Source organism: Manis pentadactyla, chromosome 8, assembly GCF_030020395.1.
Source record: "Manis pentadactyla isolate mManPen7 chromosome 8, mManPen7.hap1, whole genome shotgun sequence".
NCBI classification, from domain to species: domain Eukaryota; kingdom Metazoa; phylum Chordata; class Mammalia; order Pholidota; family Manidae; genus Manis; species Manis pentadactyla.
In genome coordinates this window covers 89,882,524-89,908,091 of record NC_080026.1, presented here as the reverse complement: position 1 = coordinate 89,908,091, position 25,568 = coordinate 89,882,524, and the positions used below count along the sequence as shown (strand labels likewise).

The following is a 25,568-nucleotide window of genomic DNA, read 5'->3' as shown; positions in this document are numbered from 1 at the left end:
AATTGATCAAAGGCTATGAACAGGTAATTTAAAACACAAAGGCAATAAATACGAATGAAAGGTCCCATCCCACATATAATCAGTGAAGTGCAGATTAAAACAAGTATTTCCATTTTGGACCTATAAAATTAATGAAGGTTTTCTTTTTTTTTTTTTTGAGAGGGCATCTCTCATATTTATTGATCATATGGTTGTTAACAACAATAAAATTCTGTATAGGGGACTCAATGCACAATCATTAATCAACCCCAAGCCTAATTCTCAACAGTCTCCAATCTTCTGAAGCATAATGAACAAGTTCTTACATGGTGAACAAGTTCTTACATAGTGAATAAGTTCTTACATGGTGAACAGTACAAGGGCAGTCATCACAGAAACCTTCGGTTTTGATCACGCATCATGAACTATAAACAATCAGGTCAATTATGATTATTTGTTTGATTTTTATACTTGATTTATATGTGAATCCCATATTTCTCCCTTATTATTATTATTATTAATAAAATGCTGAAGTGGTAGGTAGATGCAAGATAAAGGTAGAAAACATAGTTTAGTGTTGTAAGAGAGCAAATGTAGATGATCAGGTGTGTGCCTATAGACTAAGTATTAATCCAAGCTAGACAAGGGCAACAAAACATCCACAGATGCAGAAGATTTCTCTCAAAACAGGGGGGGTGAGGTTCTAAGCCTCACCTCTGTTGATCCCCAATTTCTCACCTGATGGCCCCCCTGCGACTGTGCCTGTCTTAGGTTGTTCCTCCCTTGAGGAATCTTACCCGTCTCTGGCTTAATGAAGGTTTTAAAAACTGTTTAATACCCATTGTTAGTGAAGGTATGATAAAAAAACCTTTCCCATACACTGCTGGTTGTTGTAAAATATATAGGTCTGGGACAGACCTGGTTTGTTTCTGGGATCTCTGTATAATTATTAATAGCAGTCTCTTTCATTCCCAAAAGGATCCCAGATTGGATGGTCAATTATGTGATGATCCTAAATTTAGTTCAACCTTTTGGAGTGGCATTTTGGCAATGTATATTAAAGGCCTAAAAAATGTGAATTTACAGTAGCAATGACTGTACTTGGATTTATTCTATAGCTATTCACAAAGATTTTCTGTTACATAAATATATGGAAGCATAGTAAAAATGTGTGAACAAGCTAATTGTTCAACAAGAGGAGCTTAAAGAAATGTGAAATTGATTGTATTGGTTTATTTTTAAAAGCGAAAAGGGTTTATATTTATTAACGTGGAAGTTACTTATGAAATGTTGAGTGAAAAAATCAATTTAAAAAAAGAGTATGGTTTATTTTTATACAAAAAATATATGCATGGAAAAAATTTTGGAGAATATTACACCATAATAGTAATAGAGTTTAGTTTGGGGATTATGATTGTAAGTGATTTTTATTTTATTTTTTATTATATTTTAATTAGTTGCTAAAAAGTTATAAAAATGGATGCATACAATACTAATTATCAGAAAAATAATTTTAAAGTATCAACTTACTTTTCTGTAAAATTCTAAAATCTGGAGAATCTTCTATCAAGGTCCCTTCTCTATACCACTCAACTTTAGGAGATGGAGCTCCTTTCACTCTGCATTCAAAGACAACCAGCTGACCCTCAGAAGCTGATAAATTTTGTAACATCTATAAGGAGAAGAATATTGTTAGAACCAAAAAGTAAACATTTTTGGAGTCTAGTTCCAGTGCTGAATTTTAGACAAAGATATCATCACTTCCATATTTGGATTTTCTCCGAATCTTCTACATCTCCAGTAGCTGCATTTCTGTGGATATACATTGAGTCTATTTTTAAAGATAGAATCATCCAAGCCCATAAGCTTTTCCCTCACTATCTTCTTTTTTTCTTCTCTGTTGCAGTGCCAGACAAGTTTCTTAAATAGCAGGTGAAACATTTTGAGTTTAGCAAAAATGCTGATTTTTGGTAAAGTAATCTACTCTGAAATGCCCAGGTGGAGTTTGGTTTCTAGAAATAATAACAATTTTAAAAAATCTGCAGTGAGTATCTAGTAGGTGTGTTCAGCATGGGAGTAATGTATTTTCCCACACAACAATGTTGCTGTCCATGAGGTGGAACATCTCTGTAGCCCAAGGAACTGACTCTGTTTTCCTGACTTGCCTTGTTTACATTCTGTAGTTCTAAATTGGCTTTTGTGTTGCTATTCTGTTTTCCTTTTGTGCTCTTAACATTATAGACTCGATGATCTGTTGAGGGACACAAATGACAATCTCTATAAAATCACAGTCACATGTGGAGTCTTATGTCATTGCAAAATATGTTGTAATTTTGTGAAGGCATCATTAAATGCTTTTCCACACTTCCACGAGAAAAGGTTTTACAAAACCACTTTAAATTGTAAGATATCATACCTTTTATAATAGACTCCACGGGAGGATGGGACTGACATTTTCCTTTCACAACTAATCTTTCTCTTGTGATTTGTGAGATGGAAGTCACATATTCATTTGTGGAATTGTTAGTTCATTTGATTATGAAATGTTTTTTTGCATGTGTGTGGGCGTATTTTTGTTTTTAATTTTACCCCCAAAAGTTATGATTAACTTTCTCCACAAGCTCTACTAGTGCCGCAAGGCTTTCTCTTACTACAGTGTTGGGATCCACATTTAGGAAACATTGGCTCTTGTTTCTGAGATGGGAAAAGCCGGTAGTGGTTTTGCTTTTGTTATTCACTCGCATAAATATTTTTTGATTGTTCACAGCTATTGTCTGAAAAATTTACAATATTTTGTGCATGGCCCTATCATATTTATGGCCTTTGTCTGAGGAATACTGGGGTGGGGATAATCATAAGGTTTTAGCTATGGTAGGAGACTTTTACCTCAGACGGGTATGTAAGTTGATATAATGACAGCCAGGGGGCGCTGTAGTTCCAGGGTAGTGTTTTGTTCTCTTGCCTTCCCAAATTTGTTTGCTGATGCAATTCAGGATGGAATTTGCACAGAATGGTTTCTGAATTAATAAGGAACCATTTAATAAAAAAACAAAGACAAAAACAAAGCTGGTTATTCCTGGTCTGAGCAAAACGAAATCTTCTAGTGACAAGAATGGAATGTGTTTTGTAAGCAGGAAACATCAGTGAGTCTTGGGTGCTCTAGGCAAGTTGGTGAATATGCCCTCCATCTTGGCATCTGAGCAAATCCTGTGCTAAAATAGCAAATTTGGGGCTTATTGAAAACTTTAATAGCAGTCAGACATCTCCCTGGGATTTACACATAATGGAGTTTCTTTCTTGAGGCAAATAAATTAGAAAACTAAACCAAACCAAGAAAAAAAAAAGGTAATGGTGGCAAAAAGGATTGAATAAATGAAATTGGCACATTTTAAAAACAGATATAAGCAGAATTAGGTTAATCTGGATGTTCTGATATGGCTTGCAGTTCAGTTCAGTTAAATGAGCCAATTCTCAATCTGTAGAGGTTACACCAATGCCTTCTTTGCAAAAGGACCTCTTTGAGAGAATATGCTGCTCACAATTGAATCCACCATTAGCTGGTTGTTATTACTCACTTGAAATTGAAGGCCAACACCTGTGTTTTATTTGAGAGTCCAGCCAAGCTACCTGAGAAACTACAGTGTAAGGAATATGCTTAGTGTCTGTGATGCAGTCTGGGAGCTCCTTCCCGTGTGACACATCAACACTCAGTAAATGAGGTGCCAAGGGTCATCTTATAAGTCACTTGCAAAAAGTTGTTGAAAGTCATAGTTGGAAGGATAATAGCAGTTATTGATGAAAACTGTGATTTTCTACAGAAGCCTTATGAAAAGGAATTGGTTCACATCACTGCCCATCAGGCTCCAAACCAGTTACATTATTTGAACGTAATGTTGATGGTGCCATGTTCAACATGGCAGCAGGTTTTGGGCTATTCCCGATGGTACGATGTGCCATTCAACTTGATCATATTTGGCTTCACTGAAGATGATTAAGACAAATGAAACATTCCCCAGCTGGCAAAGATTAAGTCAGTCTTACCTAAGAATTATGGATCTGGACTAAAGTTGCTATTACCAAAGAAATACAACTTCCTGAGGTAAACAGTATCCAAAGTGCAAATCTGTGCTGTGTTTCTTCACCACACTGGTCATGTGGTAATGCATGCTTAATAGGGTGACTAGGCAACAAAGATCCTTGAGAAGCATGTCTTCCATGTCCATTTGATATTGGATTTTTCTCTATTCTTCCTAAAGATACACTGAAGTCACAAAGCAATGGAAGTACCAATTCTCTATTAACTGGAAAGGAAGTTATTCACCAAAGAATTAATATTACTACATGCCTGCTTTGTGCCAAGCACTGTGCCAGGTACTATAAATGTGAATTAAAAGGAAACAGTTCTTGCTTAGTAGATCCATACCCACAGATATAATGCAGGAATATCCTTGAAGAAGGGCATCTCCCTTGATAGTTACAAGATGTCAGCTACAGGGTTTATATTGTCATTTTATTTCTTTTTTAATGCAGTTGATGTTTTTGCACCTTGGGAGATGCTGCAAGCGCTTGTGTATAGTGCTGAAGGCTGAAGTGGGACCAGAGCAGTGTACACCGACAGAGAACTGTTTGCTTGAAGACCCTTTAGCTCCTTGATTGTCACAGGGACCCAGGGCAACACCTGAGTCAGAGAAGTCTCTGGAGTTGTCAGGTTGGGGAGAGGGCCCCGTGTAACCTTCAGAAATCTGGATCCGGCCACTGGCGCAGTTATTTCAGGGTTTCCTGCCTCTGCTATTATATAATGAAGTGCTCTTCAAATTCGCACTTCCCCTGCCCCCTTGCACTCTTCAAATTACTGCTGAAGCAGCTGGAGCCAGGGCCGCTGCAGCCTTGAAAGCCCGCCAGAGCAGCTGCTGTGGGGTGGGAGCAGCAACAGGAGTAAGATTCTAATTTGATCATCTACCTCCCATCGCAGTCAAGGAGTGTGAGCGCTGTTTCCCCCCCGCAAACAGAGTGAAAGTGTTTTTGATACCATATAGAGAATGCAGCATAGTCTCTCTCCATAAGATATTTTAAAACATGGGTATTACCTATAAGTAGAGCAGTGCACTAGCATATGGAGCCCAGTCTTCTCTCAAACTCTACCACTGTTTTGCCAGGCAACCCTCCTTTTCATTTTTAACCTTCTTTAAGAAGTTAATACCAGTACTTCCCTATTACCAAAGGTAGCATAAGGAGTTATAGCCCTTTAATCATTGCTTTTTAAAAAAATGGCTTCTTGCCATTATTGGCTAAAAAACGCTTTGCTGGGCAGTATAGCAAGTGAGTCATAGGGGTTGGAATGCCAGAAGTCCCTAAAGAAGTAATTGAGTAGGAATATCCTAAACAAGTGTATGCAAATGATCGGTTATCATAGCTCATGCCACATGATTACCAACATCAGTGGCTCTGACTCAGAAATTTTCTAAAGACACTGGTAGTGACAATGACCTCAGTCCTGACCTCACTGATGGAAACTCACGCAAGCACACCACTGCTGATAAGTCCCTCTGGAATCTGAGCCGCAGCCTTTCTGGGTGACCTACGTCTGAACAATGATGATCCCATTTATGGTGGCAAAAGCACACATCCTGAGGGCTGAGAAAGCCTCCTCAGAATTGGGTCTATGTACTAAAGACCATTTTCCCACCATGGATCTAATGTTTTTGGAGATTCGTCTAACAAACAACATATACAGATGGTCCTCAACTTATGACAGTTGGACATGATTTTTTCACTTTACCCTGGTGCAAAAGTGATACACACTCAGTGGAAACTGTAGTTTTTGATTTTTGATCTTTTCCCAGGCTAGTGATATGCATACAATACTCTCTGTGATGCTGGGCAGCAGGAGTGAGCCATGCTCCCAGTCAGCCATGTGACCAGGAGGGTTGACAACCGATACACTAACAACCATCCTGTACCCATACAACCATTCTGTCTTTTACTTTCAGTAGGTGTTTAATTAACTACATGAGATAGTCAATACTCCATTATAAAACAGGCTTTGTGTTAGGTGATTTTGCCCAACATAAGGTAATTTAAGTGTTCTGAGCACGTTTAAGGTAGGCTAAGTTAAGCTGTGATGTTTGGTAGTTTAAGTGTACTAAATGCATTTTCAACTTATATGTTTATTGGGATATAACTCCATCAAAAGATGACGAATATCAGTTACTAGTAATCAATTCATTTCCCTATTTTTACTTATCAAAGGCATATATATATTATGTATATATAATAAGTGTTAGAGTCCTATTGGACTTTTTGGAATAAAAGAAATGGCTTTGGACCTATTATTACCATTATGGACTCCTGTCTAGACATTAGAGATAACCTTCAAGGTGCTTGGGAGAGACAGAAAAGTAAACAGTTTATTATTGTGCTAAATGTTTATGATTGTGCTGTTGTACCAGAGGTATGAACTAGGTGATGGAGGTGCAGGGAAGAGCACCTCAGAAGATTTGAAAGTGAATGGAAGGAGATAAGGTCGCTTCTCTGCTCTCTGCTGGGCAGAGGGTGGTGAAGAAGAAAAGAGAGGAGGAGACTTCAGTTGGGACTGGGCATAAATTATTCGGTGGTTCAGTTGCCTTTGAAGAGTCAGTACTGTGTCTAGGGTGTGACAAATGGGCATGAAGAATTAAAGTGTCCTGATTTCAGGGGCACCTACACTCAGTTTTAAGGCTAGGTGACTTAGGGAAATAAGAGACAATTAGATGCAGCTCTTTTAGCAAACACAAAGATCCACTTACAATTCCTCATTGAAGTCTTGTATTCACCAAGTTACAACATGTTGCTTTCCAACTTCAAGTCTTTGAAAATAGCAAAGCTGGAATTCCAAAAGCAAGTTACAAGAAATGAACCTGAAAAATCTGGCTTCACATAAGAATGTTTGCCCAGCTGATAAGGATATAGATAGACGTGTCTTACTCTAGACTCTGCTTGATTGGAGAAACATCTTAAATGAGGTGATATGGTGGAACTTCCCTAAAATTGATGTTTCCGTGGAAGTTATGGATTTAGGTCTCCCTTTAGGACCATTAGGATACTGTTTTTGCCATTTTGCCTTACCCCATGACTTCTCAACCTCAGGACTATTGCTAATTTGGGTGGATAATTCTTTTTGTGTGGGGCACTCATTCTACCCATTGTAGGATGACGTTTAGCAGCATCTCTGCACACCAGCAGCACAAACTCCCAGGTGTGACAACCAAACAGTTCCATAGACATTGCCAAATGCATTTTGTGGGGCAAAATTAACACTGATTGAGAATCATTGCTCTTAACCTAAAACATGCTTCTGAGAGGATAAAAATCTCTTTGGGCCTCAGTTTGGCATTCATGCAAACAATAAAGTGTAAATCCAAGCACAGATTCTATCCACGTGGTCCTCATAATAACAAAAAAAGTCCATTGTGACTCAGTTTACACCTTCGAATTTACTGTCTTGGGCAACATATAAACAAAGGCTATGCTATATAAGGGAAAGAATAATAGATGAGGATTGAAAGAGCTTGTTTCTGATCCTGATTCTGTCACAGCCTAGTTCTGTGAAGCTGGATAAATTGCTTAATCTCTCAGGCCCTCCCTTGTTTTTCTCATTTGTAAACAAGAGTGCCTGAGTGTTTTCCAGTTCTAAATACAAAGACTATAAAACTCAGAATTTGATGCCACTACAATACTTGATACCATGGAATAGAAAAAGAAAGCTCTTTGTCCTAGGATGAGGCTTTATCTCAAGCCTTGTTTCACAGCAATAGGATGGTTGCAGAGGTCAATGTAGTGAGTGGGAAAGACATGTCTCTCATTACACAAACTGTTAGTTTGAAGTGGGACTTGAAGTGACATGTTAACCACCAAAAAACCCCCAGACTCAATTGTGTGCTTATAAGAGACCAAAACCCTGAGATAAAAATCAGTAAACCCACAGTTTTGTGTGGGTGTTGTGGTGTGTTTAAAGCCAGACAGAAGGAAGTAATAGTTTGATTACCTTTGTAAAAACAGGAGCTGCAATGATAGGTTTTCCATCCAATCCTTGCAAATAGTTGGTGGGGCTCTGACACTGTTAGAAAGGAACCAACAGACAATCTTGATTGTCACTAGGATTATTAAATAGACTAAGCAAATATACAGAATTTGACATTATACAGAATATGAAATTAATCTAAAATCAAAAGACTGGCATTTTTTAAGTCTATGCATCCCAGACTTGATATTTTATGTTGAATTGATTGTATTTCTTTCTAGGTCATAGTGGCTATAAATATGTGCCGCCCACCTCCCACCCCACATATAGAGCTTTGTAATTAATATCAAACCTGTGAAGAAGTTCCATGGAACTCCCGAGGCTCCACAGATCACAGTTTGAAAACTACTGGATAAGAACTAAAATGTGGCCCCTCTGCATTACTAAATGGGTTAAATAAGTAACTCTCTAGAATTTTAAAGGTTATAGATCAATATATTTACTTAACATAAATAAATAATCAATAACACATTATAAATATGGGTTTAGGTTAGTATGATTTCATACTTGAAAACATATATGCATACATACATATTCATATATATAGTCATAGAAAATACCTGGAAACATCTTCTAGAAACTATTAATGGAGGTACCTCTGAGGAGTGGGGACATGGGAGTGGAACCTTGACTGAAGTTTTTTCTTAATATACTTCTGTGTTTTTTGAGTGTTTTGCAATAAGCATGTGTCATCATTCTCATAATCATCATTAACTTGAACCATGGAAGACTTTAATGTTTTCTAAAAAATAATTTCATGGCTGCTTTATCTTAGAAAGTAGAATTCTTTGCAGCTCCATGAAACTGAATTTCATGATACAGAGTGTCCTGTCTGGGCTAGTGAGAACTGGCAGCTCATTATATATATATATAATTAATGCCCTTCATAAAGATGGACTAATTTGTAAAGACTATCTTTTCCTGTGAAATGTTCCTATGAAGCTAGAGATTATGTTCCCAAAGCAAAATGAAGCACTGGTGTCACACATCAGAAGCACAGAGTGGTCAGCATGATCATGGAAGGGTGTTACCCGAGATCATCATGAAATTGCAACAGAGGAAAATAATCCTGCCATTTAAGATGGTCACAGTCACAGTGCCTGTCACAGCCCATGGCACTTGTGCTTCAATTAGACTCTTTTACCTGCTGGATGGTTGACACCCTGGGCTTGGCCACCACATGCTGGGCTTGGGGAACTACTGAAGGAATGGCTGCAGAAGTAGTGGGAGGGGATGACGTCTCATTTGCCTTCTGGATTCTGAGAAATGATTAAAATACAGATTACAAAACAGACCTGTCATTGTGAAAATTCTTCCAGTATAACTAGTAATGCCATCACTACTTACAGTTAGATGTAATAAAAATCTTCATTGAACAACATTCCACACACGTTTATTGAGAGCTTCTTTGCTATAACTTTGTTAGACAATTAAACAAGAAGATGATACGATGTCATTCCTGTCCTTGAGTTAGGTGCTCTCAGCAGAGCTGGAACTTGAGCATTTTCACAACTGACTGAGATTCAAGACACATGCATGACAGAGCATGTGCAGGAGATAATTTTTTGAGATTTGTTTCACTGTTGCCCTCTGTGTTTTCCCTCCCTTCCCATTTCAGGTAAGAGGCCAGGCTTTGTATTGCTTCTGGAGTTTTGGCATGGCAGAAATCAGATAATAGCCTGAGTTAACGAGCTCTTCAAGTTTATACAAACTAAATTAAAGAGGTCTTCGGAAGGGTAAGAGAACCAGGAAGTATTATCGAAAAGGCTGCAGAGGGGACATTCTTTTCATTTTGTTGTGGAGAAGAGAGAGGGCTGTGCATCTTGCTAGAGAATCTGAAAAGAGGGAGAACCTGAGTCCAGAGGGGATGGCGACAGCACTAGTTGAAGGGCTCCCGCTCTTGCTATAAATAATAGGACCAAAGCATGTCAGGAGGGAACAAAGCAAAGACCTGAAGGAACACTGAGGTCTACGACTTGGGCCTCTCCTGCATAATCTGTGTGGGTAGGTGACTGACGATAGGATGGGCTTCCCTTTTGTCCAGATATTACCTCTCTTTGCCTCAGCTTCCTCATCTCTATAATGGGGAAATAATAATTCTTACCTCATAGGGTTTTTGTGAAGGTTAAACAAGGTAACTCGTGTAAGATGCCTAGAGCAGTATTTCATTATCAAACTACCTATACCTGTATCTCCAGCATCTTTATCTATGTCTATGTCTATGTCTATATTACAGAGATATTTGCACAGCAAGGGAGGGGGAAAGGGACACCCAATGACGATTGATTGAAGTTTTTCCCAGCCAGGCAGGGTGGGGGTCTCAGAGGCAGATTATGTGGCAATGCAGAGGCTGTCAGTGTCCCTTAAGCATGTTTTCTTTCGATACAATAGTAGAATACCTGATTTCTTCACATGTTTACTTCAGATAAAGACTGCATTTCCCAACCTAGGTGTGGTGCATATGACTATGTTCTGGTCATGGGATTGGAGGGATAGTGATGTATGTGATTTAAGAGAGATGACCTTAACGGGGGGCAGAGCATGCCCTTTATTCCTTCCAGTCTTAGACTAAGAAGATGGGACCACACCTTAGAATGAGATGAAACAGAAAGATGAAGAAGACTGGTACCCAGTGGAATGCAGAGCCGTTTTCCCAGCCAAATCCATTTTTATGTGAACAAAAAATAAATACCTGTCTATATTACTGTTTTGGGTCTCTGTGATATACAATTGAAGCTAATTCCTAACTATTATAAAAATATTTAAGGAAAATAACTAAATGAGCTTCTTCTTGCTTATTAAAGTCTATATACCAAAATTCATACCCATTAAGTTTGTAACCCATGTATGAGAGTCTTAAGGAAGGAGTGATCATAGAACTTGAGGGAGGAGTTTATCATAGAACTTGACTGGATTTTGAAGGATAAATAGGAGTTTGCCAGGCAGAGAAGGAGAGAGGCCATTCCTAGCAAACTGAACAGCTTGATCAAAGGGGTGAAAAGAACCACGTATTGTTTGAGTGAGATGGCAACAGCATAGAGAGCCTGAGGTGGGGGAATGAGGCTGGCTGGCTGGGATGGTGGTTGGGAGACTGGTTGATACGCTACTGAGTAAGGCTTTGTTGTATGCCATGTTAAGATTTTTTTAAAGTTGTTTGTTTTGTGTCTGACTTTTATTTTCCCACGGACAATACATTTTTTAAGTCAGGAAAATGACAGAATCAGAATTATCTTTTAGAGAATAACTGGTTGTAGTTCAGAGACGGTTAACAACTCTAACCAGTTTTCCAAACACTGACATTTGTTTCAACTAAGCTCGGGATTCAGGAAAGGTTATTGTGTCTGTTTCCAGTTCCCATTGTTTGTGTCTGCCTCCTCCTTTGCCTGAAATGCCCTCTCCATTCTTGTTTGGTGGTGTCTACCTACTGTTCTTTTAAGACTCAGCTCAAGGTCACTTATTCTGTGAAGCCTTTCCTGAGCTCTTTTTCCCTCCACAGCCAAGAGAGTCTTTTGTGTCAAGTCCTATACATGCTGCACACATGCTTATATCATAGTCTATTACACTTTATTACTCTTACTGTCTATATTCTTGATATATATATCTTGTTATGTTTGCTATATATTTTCCTCTACTAGACTGTGCACTCTCCAAGGCAGAAAGCCTCTGATTTTTCTTAATACCCATTTCATCTAGTAAAGTGCCTGGTGTTAGAGTAGGTGCTTATTCAATGGCTATGGAAAGTAGTGAACTTTTTTTCAGTAGTCAATACAATTATTTAGCAAAGAGGTTATGACTTGTCCAGATCACTCATATATATAATTAAAGGTCTCCAGGTTTTGTGTTCTTATGAGTATGAATTTTTCTAGCCAGAAAGCATAAATTTTTTTGAACCATTGCTTTGTTTTTTACTCTGAAGATATAAGTATGAAGTTTTTCATAGGTAACATCTCATTTAAAAAATATTAAGAACATTAAAATTGATATGTAGGCAAGAATTAAGCAAAACAAGTTTTCTCCAAAGCCACCCAATAGTTTCTTTTTTTTTTTTTTAGGTCATATCCTGGAGCCACCCTCTCAAGTTCTCCTGACCAACTAGAAGCTTTCTCAGGGTTTGAAGATGCCAAGGCTAGAAGATAGGAAATTAGAATTACCGATTCATTTCTTCCTTGTTAGGGTCCCCTTCTGAGTCAGAAGAAGAAACCCCTGGAAAAATAAAAACAAGACATGAAATTTTTAAGATGATAATTTCTTAAATTTCAAATTTCTTAAAATTTAAAGACCTATAGAATTTTAGACCTAGAAATGAACTCATTGATTCCCTGCACTAATACCTAATTTTACAGATAAGGAAATAGACCCTAAATAATTGAAGGACTTGCTCAAGGTCACATGGCTAGTTAGTGATAGAGTTCAAATTCACTGGCCCAAATTCCAAGAGCTCTTGTATGTAAAACACCTGCTGATGCCTTTGGAGTAACAAATCAGTCTTTGTAGACATTCTGTGGTATCCATAAATCCTCTTGCTCTTGGCCTACACAGATTAAATAAAAAAGGGGATTGCATTGGATTCCACACATTGTAGGTGTAGGTGGATGCCCTTCCGTCCAGTCCTAATATTAACAAGTCATACTTCATCTTGGAGGTGGGGGTGTTTGAAGCTCTGTTGTCACCAATTAAAAAAAAATCAACCATCCAATCTCAGCACTGTTAGCAGAGCTTTGCTCCCGGATTTACTTAAGATAGTGAATTCCAGGAAGACATAGCAGAGCTAAATCTGGAAGTATTTATTGTACTCCAAAAATTTGAGGATAAAAACAGACAATGTAGACATGCATTATTCGTTATTATTATCATTATTCATGCACCTATTCAATAAATGTTTATCAAGTATAGACTTCATTATAAAGTTCATCCACTATGTCTTTGGTACTACATAAAGGTATAAAAGATACAAAGAAGAATGAAACATCCAGTCTTACAATCTAATTGGTCATTTATTCTAAACAATACAATATATTTAAGTGCTAAAACCAAGGTACACTTAGAGCATTATAGGTGATAAAATTGCTAAAGAATGGTTTCCAGAAAAAACTCAGAGGATGAGATAAACAGGAACAAAAACTTAGGTAGATATATAAGGAACATAAATTGCTATCTTCTCCAAAATCAGTCATATAAGTTTGGTGCTGATGTAAGTGTCTTTCCAAGGCTCCCAAATGGTTTCTCTACTTCTACCCTTGACTCACTGTGGTATATTCTCAACCAGTAGCCAGAGTGACCCTGTTCATAACTAAGTCAGATCATGTCACATTGCTCACTCCATCCTGGTCACATGGACTCATCTCTGCACCTTAAGACAGGCACACTGCCACCTCAGGGCCACTGCACTTGCTCAGTTCTCTGCCTAGAGTGTATTCCCTTGGATATCCTTGTGACTCATTTCACTTCCTCCAAGTCTTTGCTCATGTGTCACCTGGTTAGTGAAGTCTTCCCTCATCACCATATCTACACACACACACACACACACACGTGCACATGCACACACATACACATACTCCCTGTCCCTTTTGTTTGCTGCCAATTTCTCCCATAGTGCTTATATATATGTACTGTGAGATAACAGAAAATATATATATTGGTCTTTGTCTCTGGTTCCCAGCACAGAGCTCCTAAAACCTTTGTAATTTCCTAAGTGATGAACATTTAGGAGCATCTCTTGTTCTAATATATGTCTTTGACCATTCCATGACACAGGGCTCCTAAAACTCTTGTAAATTCCTAAATGATAAGAGCCCTTGGATGTATAGTGACAAATGGTAACCATACTTACTGCGATGAGCATTTCATAATGTATATAAATATCAAATCACTATGTCAAACACTTGAAACTAATATATTATGTCAACTATACTTCAATTTAAAAAAACCCCACACATTAGGAGCATCTTTTGTCCTAATGAGATGACTCTGCATGGCTCTTGGATGGGGGCTGGTCACCAGAAAGGCCAAGCCATGATTAGAAGCTTGGGATTTTCAGCCCCATCCCCCATCCTTCAGAGAGGGGAGAGGGAAAGGAAGTGGAGTTAATAATTGATCATGCCTATGTGAGGAAGCCTCCATAATATCCCAATAGTACAGAGTTTGGAGATCTTCCAGGTTGGCGAATATATCCACAACAGGAGGATGACACACCTCAACTCTACAGGGACAGAAGCTCCTGTGCTTGGAACCCTTCCAGACCTTGCTCTAGGTATCTCTTCATCTGACCATTCATCTGTATCCCTTATCCTATCCTTTAGTAAACTGGTAAACATCAGTAAGTGTTTCCCTGAGGTCGATGAGCCACTCTGGCAAATTAATCAAATTGGAGGAGACAGTCCTGGGAACCTTTGATTTGTAGCCAAGGCAGACAGAAGTTGTGGGTAATCTGGAGACCTACTACTTATGATTGGCATCTGAAGTGGGGTGGGTGCAGTCACAGGACTGAGCATGTAATCTGTTGCATATGACATTATCTCCAGGGAGATGGTGTCAGAATTCAGTTGAACTGCAGGACACCCACCTAGTTTCCTGAAGAATTGCCTGTTAGTGGTGTGGGAAGCTCCCCTTCCCCACCACATACATTGGAACTAGCAATCAGAACGATTTCACATTTCTATTATATTTTATTTATTTATATCATTTATTTTCTGTCTCATCTGCTACTACGTAAATTCCATCTGTCCATGAACCTAGGGATATTTGTCTGTTAGCTTCACTGCTGTTATCCCCACTGCTTACAAGAGTGTGTGGTAGAGAAGGACCTCAATAAATATTTAACTATATGTCTTACCAGTAAGGACATGCTCCAAGAGTATTTTTGCTTTACCTTCTATATAAATCTCAGCAGAAGTTGAATCTGTCCCATAGATGTTAGAAGCAAAACAGGAATAACGTCCTGTGTCTTCTTCAAAGGCTTCAGCAATAGTCAGTGTGTGTAGATTTCCTGCCTGGACAATATGAACGTCTGGGGAGTTTTCAAGCTCCTTACCTTCACAATACCACCTGTGAGGAAGGGAATATTGCACATGACCAAAATGTGAGAATTAATAACACAGATGCTCCAGATGCCCCCTAAAGAGAAAACTGACAACCTTAGAATCAGAACATTAAACGTTCCATTATTACAGTATGATTTGATTGTAATCCTGAGAAGAGACGGCAGTATTCAAATCACACTGACACTTGACTCAGGACATTAGATAGTGGTGCCTTTTAAGAATGATACAACTGAGAGAAGATGGGTGAGAAAGCAAATAGAGCCACAAAGAGCACGGTCTTTGACGTGGATCATAGCTTCTCCTAAAAAACTTACAGCTTTCTGTAGTATGCATTAGGTAAGTGCTACTTTAGTTATTTGCACAGAATCTAAGGAAATTAAAGATTCATGAAGTTGAGTGCACTCATTCCTTATCACAAAATTGCATGTGACCTAGCGAATGAAAATTCTTTGGGTACTTGAATCATCACTAAGGAGGATAGGTCGTACTCTCCCAGGAGTGGCCAAACTCTGGGAAATAACCTAGTTAAGCTTATTTAAAATACCTTTTTTTTTTTTTTAATTTTAATTTAATTTTAATTCTGTATACTTGAAGTTAGATATTTTTATTGTAACATAGTTTTTCTGGCTAAAAAATTTACATAAAATAATATTTAAAAGATGGATATATGTAATAAGAGAAAAAGATATTAAAAGCTATGAAGAAATCTTTTTAAAAACTACATGGAAACATCATTTCTCATGTAACAAATTGGCAAAAGTCTAAAAATGTGGCCACTGTCACATACTGCTAGTAGGATTGCACAGTGGTACAACCCCTATAAAAGGAATATGGCAGTAACTACCCAAATTACAGATGCAGTTTTCCTTTCATCCAATAACCCCATTTTGGGGAATTTATCATACAGGTACAGGTTACTCATTTAGATAGAAATGATTGGAAGCCCTCTAAGTGTTCATCACTAGGGGACTGATGAAATAGACTATGGTACAGGCACATTAACAGAGCACTGTGCAGCTCTAAAAAGAGATTGAGAAAGGAGACTATGTACTGATTTGGAAAGAAATTCAAGAAATACAGCTAAAATTTTAACAGCAATGTGCAGAATAGTCCATAGAGAGTGTTAGCTTTTGTATAAGAAATGTGGGTTGTTATGGGTTGAATGCTATCCCTCTAAAAGATATGTTGAAGTCCTAACCCCTAGCACCTGGGAATATGATTTGGACATTGGGTCTTTGCAGATATAATGCAGTTATGATGAAGTTATTGGGGTGGGCCCTAATTCAGTATGAATGTGGTTCTTTAAGAACATGTGAAAACAGAGACTTGCAGGGAGAATGACATGTGCTGACAGAGGCCAAGATTGGCGTGAGACAGATGCGAGCCAAGGAATGTCAAGGACTGACAGCCCCATAAGCTAGAACAGACAAGGAAGAGGTGTACCCATAGTCTCAGAGGGGGCATGGCCCCTGTGACATGTTGATTTTGGACTTCTAGCCTCCCCAACTTTAAGAGTAACATTCTGTGTAAGCCTTCCAGTTTGTGGTACTTTGTTACATAGTCCTAGGAAACTAACGTGAGGGTAAGAAATAAGATATAGTTGTGTTGTTTGCATTTTCCCTAAAGAAATCTGGAAAGAATGAAATGAAAATCGAAAGTGGCTAACTACTGTAGGTGTGGGGACACAACATAGATGAAAACAGAAAGGAGTGGGGTGTCTCAAGAGTACTCCTTTTTATAGCAGCGTCATATAAAAATATTAATTTTTAATCAACATCATAATAAAAACTAATCAGGTTGGAGAGGTGTTAACCACTATTCAATGTCAAAAATTAAGCAGTCCTGGCAATTGCTAGTCTTCATGGTAATTTCCAGTCTCACCATGCAATGTTTTATCTTCTTCCTCCCACCTGAGACCAAATTCCCAAAACAGAAAGCAAGATTCTAAAGCACATTTTGAAAAGTTTACCTGTTGCACTACTTGCCAACAGTCAAGATTTTCTCTTATTTTCTTTTTCATTTTTTCCATACATGTTGTATTCAACCCTACATTCAAGTCTCTGCTCACAGTTTTATGTCTGAGATTCTCTTCCTCTGCCTTTTCAGCAACTACAGATATAACTCCTCCACGAGTTTGGCTCAGATATCACCTCCCACATAAAGTATCTTTTACCATCAATTCTCAATGATTGTTATTTTGTCTAACGTCACTTTGTAAAAATTTTAACCTCTGTGAGAATCCAGCTATCTTCTGTTGAACCAGACCTTAAAGAGATTCACAAAAAATGTTAAACAATGGTACTTGTCTCACTGAATTTTTTTGAAATATTGTTTTTTTCATAAAATTACTTACATTAGCATGTTTATTATTGTCATGTAAAAAGGAATAAGTAAATAACTTTAAAACATCTCTCAGTTTTATTTTCTAATATGATAATTATAGATTTAACTCCTATAGACAAAACTTCTTTTGGGCCTCAAAACTTTTAAGACTGTAAAGGGGTCCTGAAACAAAAAGTTTGAGAACCACTGACTTATTCTTTAGTAATCTAGAGGTAAATAAGTAGGAAACTGCGAAAAGTGTTGGAAGAGTGGTCTGTTTTATATTACTTAACCGTTTAAGCAATATACCTGTGTTGATTTTGTAAAGCAAATATAAATAAAAATTTCAATCCAAATAAACAAATGTCTTCCTTTATATAAATGTTATAAGGTTATCTCATTTATTTAGATAATGTTTCTCTTTTAACAAAGTGAAAGTGGAAACATCTACAAGCAACTGGACAGCCAGAATGCAGTAAGTGGAATGACCAAAACGCCCAAACTCTCTATCAGTAACTTTTTGTTTGTGTTTGTCCTCACTCAGATGGTCAGGATGGCTTCAGCCAGCCCCCAGGAACATCAGGCACTCTGTCTTTAACACCATGACCCACTCAGAAATAATGTACCGGTCAGGCTGCCTTCTGAAAAAGTATTAGCATTTACCCAACTACCCTGAAGGCTTTTGTGGGTAAGCAGTACTCTCACCAAATATCTATCCATGTTAGGGAATGCTTTCATAGAAATGCCCTGCCTAGCCGCATGATTTTAGAACACCAAATCCTCATGACACTTACAGAACAGCAGTGGGTGCCAAATGTGATTCATGGCTCAGCAGAAATGAGTCAGTGTTCTGGGGAAATGAGGCAGGTCCAAATGGTAAAGAAGGAACCACCTTTATTGTAGTAAAGATAGCTTACCAGATCTGCTAATTTGGCTAGCTACCAAGCCTAGGAATGAAGACACTGAAGAGACACATCTTTCAGATTTAACTGGACTTAATAGATTTCATGTCACCATTCTGCTGTTGGGTTACTATTTATCTAAAATATGGCTTGGACAAATATTATGAGTCATTGTTATAGCACATTAACAACTTCTAAGTTTAATTTGTGTTATTCTGACTCACCAGTAATAATGCTCATTCAAAGAATGATTACTCAGAACCTTCCTTTAATCCTGTCCCCAGCCCTTCCAATGTTCCTGTCCTACCTTCTATTGTTGCCTCTTCTAATACCCTGTTTGTTTCCTTCACAGAACCTATATGTCACCTATAATTGTGTATTTATTTTAGGTTTATTTGTTTAATATCTCTTTCCCTTACTGGACAGTAAATGCCACAGGGCAGAGATGATCATGTGTGATTTGTTCACCACTTGTTAAGCTGGTCCCTAGCACAGTGTATGACACATCGTAGCTGCTCCAAAAAATGTTTATTGTATGGATGTTAAATGAATGAATTAAAACTAAGGGTATTATAGCCTCAAATCTGTTTTTTTTTCATTTTTCAAGAAGGCTTGGGGGGGCTAGAAAAGAACATTCCTGGATTGTCTTTAACCAGCTTCTTCTAACAGTGCCTCTTAAGTGAAGAGTGTAGGCCTGAGACAGCCAATAAGTAGTATATTTAATCACTTACATCTTCAGCTCTCTCCTTGCATCAGAGTGACTTTTCATATATATATACTCCAGTTGCACTTTGTTTATATATGAAGAGTCACTAGATGTTTTATACATATATATGTGCATATATATTTTAAATATATATAGTCTCTGTTTATTTATGAAGATGTCACTAATTCTGTTAGACGTTTTCCAACAGAACTTAGTTATGTTGTATATTGTGACATAATTTGATATTTTTTTTGTTTGACTGGAACTTAAATTTTTCATATCTAATGGCTATATTCTACCCATGGGAGTGTGGGTGGGTGCAAGTGGGGAGCATATGTTTATGCTTTAAATTTTATTAAAATTTATTGCATTCTTCTAGGTGAAAACTTCTTGGTAACTTAAGAAAAACATAAATAAGCAATTGGCTAATAGCAAGACATCAAGACCACCCCTTACCACATGCCAATTTTAGATATAAAAAGAGTGTGGAATAAATATGAAGATAAAACAATCCCTAAAATAATCTGTGAAAGGACCAAATTACTTTGGGCAGGGCTGACTGAAACTTTTTATTGTCTCCTTCTAGAATTCTTACCGTTTCTTTCTCTCATAATACTTATTACTAAATTACTATACAATTTACTTATTTATTAAATTTACTGTTTATCACCTGTTTCCTTCACCTCATCTAAAATAGAATATAGCAGGAAACTTTGCTTTATTTACTGATGAATTCCAAGTGCCTGAAATAGTTGTTGATGCAAAGTGAGTGCTGAATGAATTTTTATTGAATGGATGAACAAATCAATGTATTGAATTTTCTAGTTTTGTTGCTGTTGGGGCAATGACCTTACTCTTTCCAATGTTATATGTTTTAAAATATAATTTCATCCTTTCTTCAGTTTGCTATGATAATCTTTCTTAAAGAATAAATTCTTCCAGTTGTTCAATCTGGAGCCACTTTGATGGTATTGACTTTGTTTATCCCAATAATTCAAGCTTAGCTGAACATTATAAAATCAATATTCTTTACTTTATTAACAGAGTAAAGGGGGAAAAATCATATAATAATTACAATACGTATAGGAAAAAATTGGATAAAATTCAGTATCCATTCATGATTTTAAAAAATCTTCACTTCCTAAACAAAAGAAACATAACAAAATTCCATATGATGGTGAAAAATTAAAGCATTCCCTTTAAGATCATAATCAAAGCTAGAGTGCCCAATACCACCACTTCTATACAACATTGTACTAGAATGCTTAGCCAACTCAACAAGGCAAGAAAATGAAATACAAGTTATAGGATTAATAAGGAAGAACAGGAGATTGGATTAAAGATGGCAGCATGAGAGGTGAGACAGAGACCTCCTTCTAAAACCACATCTAATATGAAAATATAATTAATACAACGATTCCTGAAAGAGCAACAGGAAAGAAGGCTGCACCAGACTGCATACCCCTGGAGAAAAGAGAAGACCTCATGGAACAGGGTAATGTACCAAAGCTGTGACCTGGTGGGACCCAAGCCCTCCCCCCTCCCCAGCTCACCAGCAGGAGGAAGAGAAACAGAGCAGGGAGGGAGTGGAGGCCTGGGACTGCTGAACACCTAGCCCTGGAGATCTTCTCTGGGAGCACAAGACTACATTGCATGGTGCTCTGGTGATTAGTGGAGTTGGAAAGTTAGATAGGTGGAAGACCTGGAGAGATGGAGATTCTAGCTCCTTGTGCAAAACAGGAATTCATATCTGGCTGATCTGGGTGGGCAGTCTGAGAGACTTCCTAACAGCGAGAGTGCTGCTAAAGGGGCAAGGATTGTACAGAGCTTACTGCTCAGGAGAAAGGACAGGTAAACAAAATTGTCTGGGTGCACTCTGCCCAGCAGGTTGGAAACTTCCTCCCCATTTGCACCCACCCACACTCCCATGGGTAGAATATAGCCATTGGACCTGGGGCAGGGGCTGCCAGGTGCAGGCTAGCCAGGAGGAAGAAACAGCAGGCTGCATATCACAGTGGGGGTCCTTGGAGCTGCATAGCCAGCCAGGGAGTGTCAGGCCAGCCAGAGGGAAGCCCAGCCTACTGCAGCTAGAAAACACAAAGCATAGCGACTTACACCTGTGTGTTCGGCCCACTGGTTCTGGCAGTGGAGACAGGCATAGCAGCCAGGAAGCCGGAAACAGCTCTTTCCTCCTCCCAGGCACTAGCACCTCTCCACTGCGACCCCCGATATCGCTCCAGGGCCTGAGCAGCTCTACAGAGTAGAGCTTCTGGGCACTAGAGGGCACCACATACAAATATGAAACATCAAAGGAACCTGGTTCAAGGCAAAATCTCAACACCAGAGAAAGGACCAAGTGAGACTGAATTGATAAATCTTCCTACATCAAACTTAAAAGCTTCTGTACAGCAAAGAACACCATTGACAGAACAAAAAGGCATCCTACAGTGTGGGAGAATATATTTGTAAATGACATATCTGACAAGGGGTTAACATTCAAAATATATAAAGAACTCACATGCCTCAACACCCAAAAAGCAAATAACCCAATTAAAAAATGGGCAGAGGATATGAACAGACAATTCTCCAAAGAAGAAATTCAGATGGCCAACAGGTACATGAAAAGATGCTCCACATCACTAATTATCAGGGAAATGCAAATAAAAACCACAGTGAGATATCACCTCACACCAGTTAGGATGGCCAGTATCAAAAAGATTAAGAACAACAAATGCTGGCGAGGATGCGGAGAAAGGGGAACCCTCTTACACTGCTGGTGGGAATGTAAGCTAATTCAACCATTGTGGAAAGCAATATGGAGGTTCCTCAAAAAACTAAAAATAGAAATACCATTTGACCTGGACATTCCACTCCTAGGAATTTACCCTAAGAATATGATTTCTCAGATTCAAAAAGACATATGTACCCCTGTGTTTATTACAGCACTATTTAAAATAGCTAAGATATGGAAGCAACCTAAATGTCCATCAGTAGATGAATGGATAAAGAAGAGGTGGTACATATACACAATGGAATACCATTCAGCCATAAGAAAGAAACAAATTCTGCAATTTGCAACAACATGGATGGAGCTGGAGGATATTATGGTCAGTGAAATAAGCCAGGCGAAGAAAGACAAGTACCAAATGATTTCTCTCATTTGTGGAGTATAACAATGAAGCAAAACTGAAGGAACAAAACAGCAACAGACTCACAGACTCCAAAAAGGCACTAGTGGTTACCAAAGGGGAGGGGTGGGGAAGGGCAGGTGGGAGGGCAAGAGAAGGGGATTCAGGGGTATTATGATTGGCACACATGGTGTGTGGGGCATTATGGGGAAGACAGTGTAGCACAGAAAAGGCAAATAGTGAATCTGCGGCATCTTACTACACTGATGGGCAGTGACTGCAATGGGGTATGGGGGGACACAGTTACAGGGGTGAATGTAGTAACCACATTGTTTTTTCGTGTGAAACCTTCATAAGAGGGTTTGTCAATAATACCATAATAAAAGATGAATAAAGAATACAAAAAACAATAAATAAGTCAGAACAGCATAAAACATCTATACATTCTCATGAATGTAAAGGTTGTTGGATAGAAAACCAATATACAAAAGTCAATTGTGTTTCTTTACATAACAAATATAGAATGTCACTTTTTAAAAAACTCTCATTTATATAGCAAAGAAAGGAGATACCTATGGATACACCTAACCAAAGATTTGTAAGACTGAGGGAAAATATTATGAACCTCTATTGAAAGACATTACAGAATACCTAAATAGATGCAGAAAAACACTATAATTCTGAATATGAATCCTCAGTATTTTAAAGATGTCAAGTTCTCCCTAAATTGATCTATACATTCAATGCAATTCCGAAAATCTTAATAAATTAAGGAAAATTTTAATGAAATTTGACAAGACAATTCTAAAATTTATATAGCAGAGAAAAAGGCCAAGAAGAGCCCCAAATCCTTAAAATGAAAAAGGCTAGAAATCAAGAACTACGAAAACTCTGTTGTAATGAGATAAATGAGCCACAGGAAAAGAAGAGAGAGCCCAGAACTAGATGCACATGCTTATGAAGTTTTGACTTATTGTGGAGCAAGCATTATAAATCACTGGGAAAAGATGTACTCTCCAAAAAGTTGAGCTGAAATAATTGGTTATCCAATCTAAAAATAATTGAAATAGGTTCTGTTTCAAAAGATTTTTGTACACAAAAATCAACTTAAAACGTACTAAATTGTAAATGTGAAAGGCAAAATTATAGAACTTTTGGAAGACAACATAAAAGAATATCTTTATGACTTTGAGATTAGAAAACATTTCTTAAACTAGACACAAACTATAAAAACTAAAACCATAAAGGAAAATTTAATTAATTTGAACTAAAGTTAAGAACATCTAATTATCAAAAGATACCATAGAAAAAATAAAAAGGCAAATCAAAGTGGGAAAGGACATTTTCATAACACATGTCATATGCTTATTATTGTAATCATATTTTATGAAGTCTTACTAATCAATAAGAAAAGAACAAACTGATAGAAAAATGAGTGAGATATAAATAGACCCTTCATAGAAAATGAACACTGAATGGTCAATTAACATATTTTTAAAATTATTAACATTATTAGTAACTATGGAAATGAAAATTAAAATCACAAGATAACACTGTATACCCATCAGAGTGGCAGAAATTAAAAAGTCTGATAACATCCATATTAGCAGTCATGTAGAGCAACCAGAGCTCTTATACAATGTTGGTGGCAATGTAAGTTGAAATTCTTCCTTAGGAAAACAATTTGGGATCATTATAAAGTTGAAGTTGAATGTTCTCTGCCAGCAATTCCATGCCTAGACACATTCATGCACCAGGAGAATATATTAGAACATTTACAATAACATTGTTCATATTAAGAAAAAAAAACTGGAAACAGTCCAAATGTACATCGATACTACAGTCCTCTAGCTTTGCAGTAAAATACTATATGGCAAAGAAAATGATTTAATTAGGGTTCCATGCAGCATCATAGATATACTTTTTAGAGAAAAAATCAATTAGGAGAATATATACATCAGGATTCCACTTGAATATACAAATTAAAAAACATGTAAAATTTACTTTTATAATTTTTTAAAAACTTTTCATTATGGACACTTTCAAACATACATAAAGTAGAGACACTATATAATGAACCCCCCCACATACATCACTTAGTTTCAACAAATTATCAACAAATGGCAAATGTGTTTCTTTATATTCTCCACATCTTCCCACCTTTAATTATGTCAATACAAATCTAGAATTTCGTATCATATCACTTGTAAATACTTCTGTCCCAGTACTGTTTAGAGAAATAAGGATATGTTGTAAAACTATGAAGAAAAACTATTAAGAAAAATTTAAAGAGAAAACACAAGATTTGAACTTATAGTTGCCTCTGAAGGGGGAGAAAGGGACAGGATCCAGAAGATGCTAGAATCTAAAAAAATGGTAATAAAGGCACACAAATGTTTGTGCTATTATTCTTATACCATACATGTATTTATAAATATTCTTCAGTATTATTCAAAATGTACTTTAAAAAGCAATTGAGAAAATTCAGTCTGATGATGAGAGTATACGTGAGGAAGTCAAAAGACTGATTTGAGAAGGTTGGCAGACAGGTGACAGAAACTTCTGTAGAACCCCTTGAAGAGCTTGACTTATAACCTCTGGAGTTTATTGGATACAGAGTCTTATATCTAGTTTTTATCATTGCCCAAGAAGAAAAAGCAAGGAGAGAGGACTTTGGTGGAAGAAGCCTCCATTTCCAAAGTTTGCAAGGGCAAAGAAGTGGATTTTTCCTGGGCCAGGTTTACACCAAGTCTACACAGAGGTTAGGCTGGTTTTCCATCTCAAAACAGATCCCACCTCAAAGGTCCACCAGGTAAGATGAGGTGACTCCAACAGAAATTGTCTGTGAGGGGTATACTATTGGAGTAAGCCTGAGGAGCGGGTGCTAAGATGTTAACTGAAAATTGTAACATCTGGGTGAAGGAACAGAGTAGGGGGTGGAGCACTCTCCAGGTGAGAAGGTCCCAGAAGAAACTGCAGAAGTTCTCAGCACAGAAACAAAGAGCAGTTTGTTAAAACATAGATATCTGGGTCTCCCCCTTAGAGATCTGGATTCAGTAAGTCCAAGGTGGAACCTGTGAATTTGCATGTCCACCAAGGTCCCCATTGATGCTGACCTGCTGCCAGTGACCCACTTTGAGTAGCCTGTTCTAGGAGGCTCTGGAAATTTAGCCTCTGCCCCCTTTCTGGATATTTTCTCAATGTCTGAAAATTTATCTCAAACCATTTCCTCCTTACTCTTTATGTTACAGTGACATCGGTTCCTTTAATTCCTTAAGGTTAACAATTGCCTTGCTGCCTCAAGGGCTTCAAATCTGCTATTCCCTCACTGTACAATGATTTTCTACAAGCCCCATTTTGCTGGGCTAATTCCTAGTCATATTCCATTTTTTAGTTTAAATACCACTTTTCAGGAAAACCTTCCCCAACTTA

The 25,568-nt window shown here is 37.7% G+C and overlaps 1 protein-coding gene across 6 annotated transcripts in view; it reads right to left on the bottom strand.

Annotated features, from left to right (window-relative positions):
* Nucleotides 1-25,568, bottom strand: part of MYPN (myopalladin) — an 88,594-nt gene that overhangs the window by 35,088 nt on the left and 27,938 nt on the right. For 5 of the 6 annotated variants that reach the window (XM_036923957.2, XM_057505912.1, XM_036923956.2 and 2 more), the window contains 5 exons: nt 14,907-15,082; nt 12,190-12,241; nt 9,183-9,297; nt 8,003-8,074; nt 1,510-1,651 (listed from right to left, as the gene is read on the bottom strand). In XM_036923957.2, the coding sequence (XP_036779852.2) occupies nt 1,510-1,651; nt 8,003-8,074; nt 9,183-9,297; nt 12,190-12,197 (337 nt within the window). In that variant the 5' untranslated portion in view covers nt 12,198-12,241; nt 14,907-15,082. Of the gene's footprint in view, nt 1-1,509; nt 1,652-8,002; nt 8,075-9,182; nt 9,298-12,189; nt 12,242-14,906; nt 15,083-17,047; nt 17,207-25,568 lie in introns of those variants that run through there. The other variant, XM_057505913.1, reaches the window with a different exon arrangement.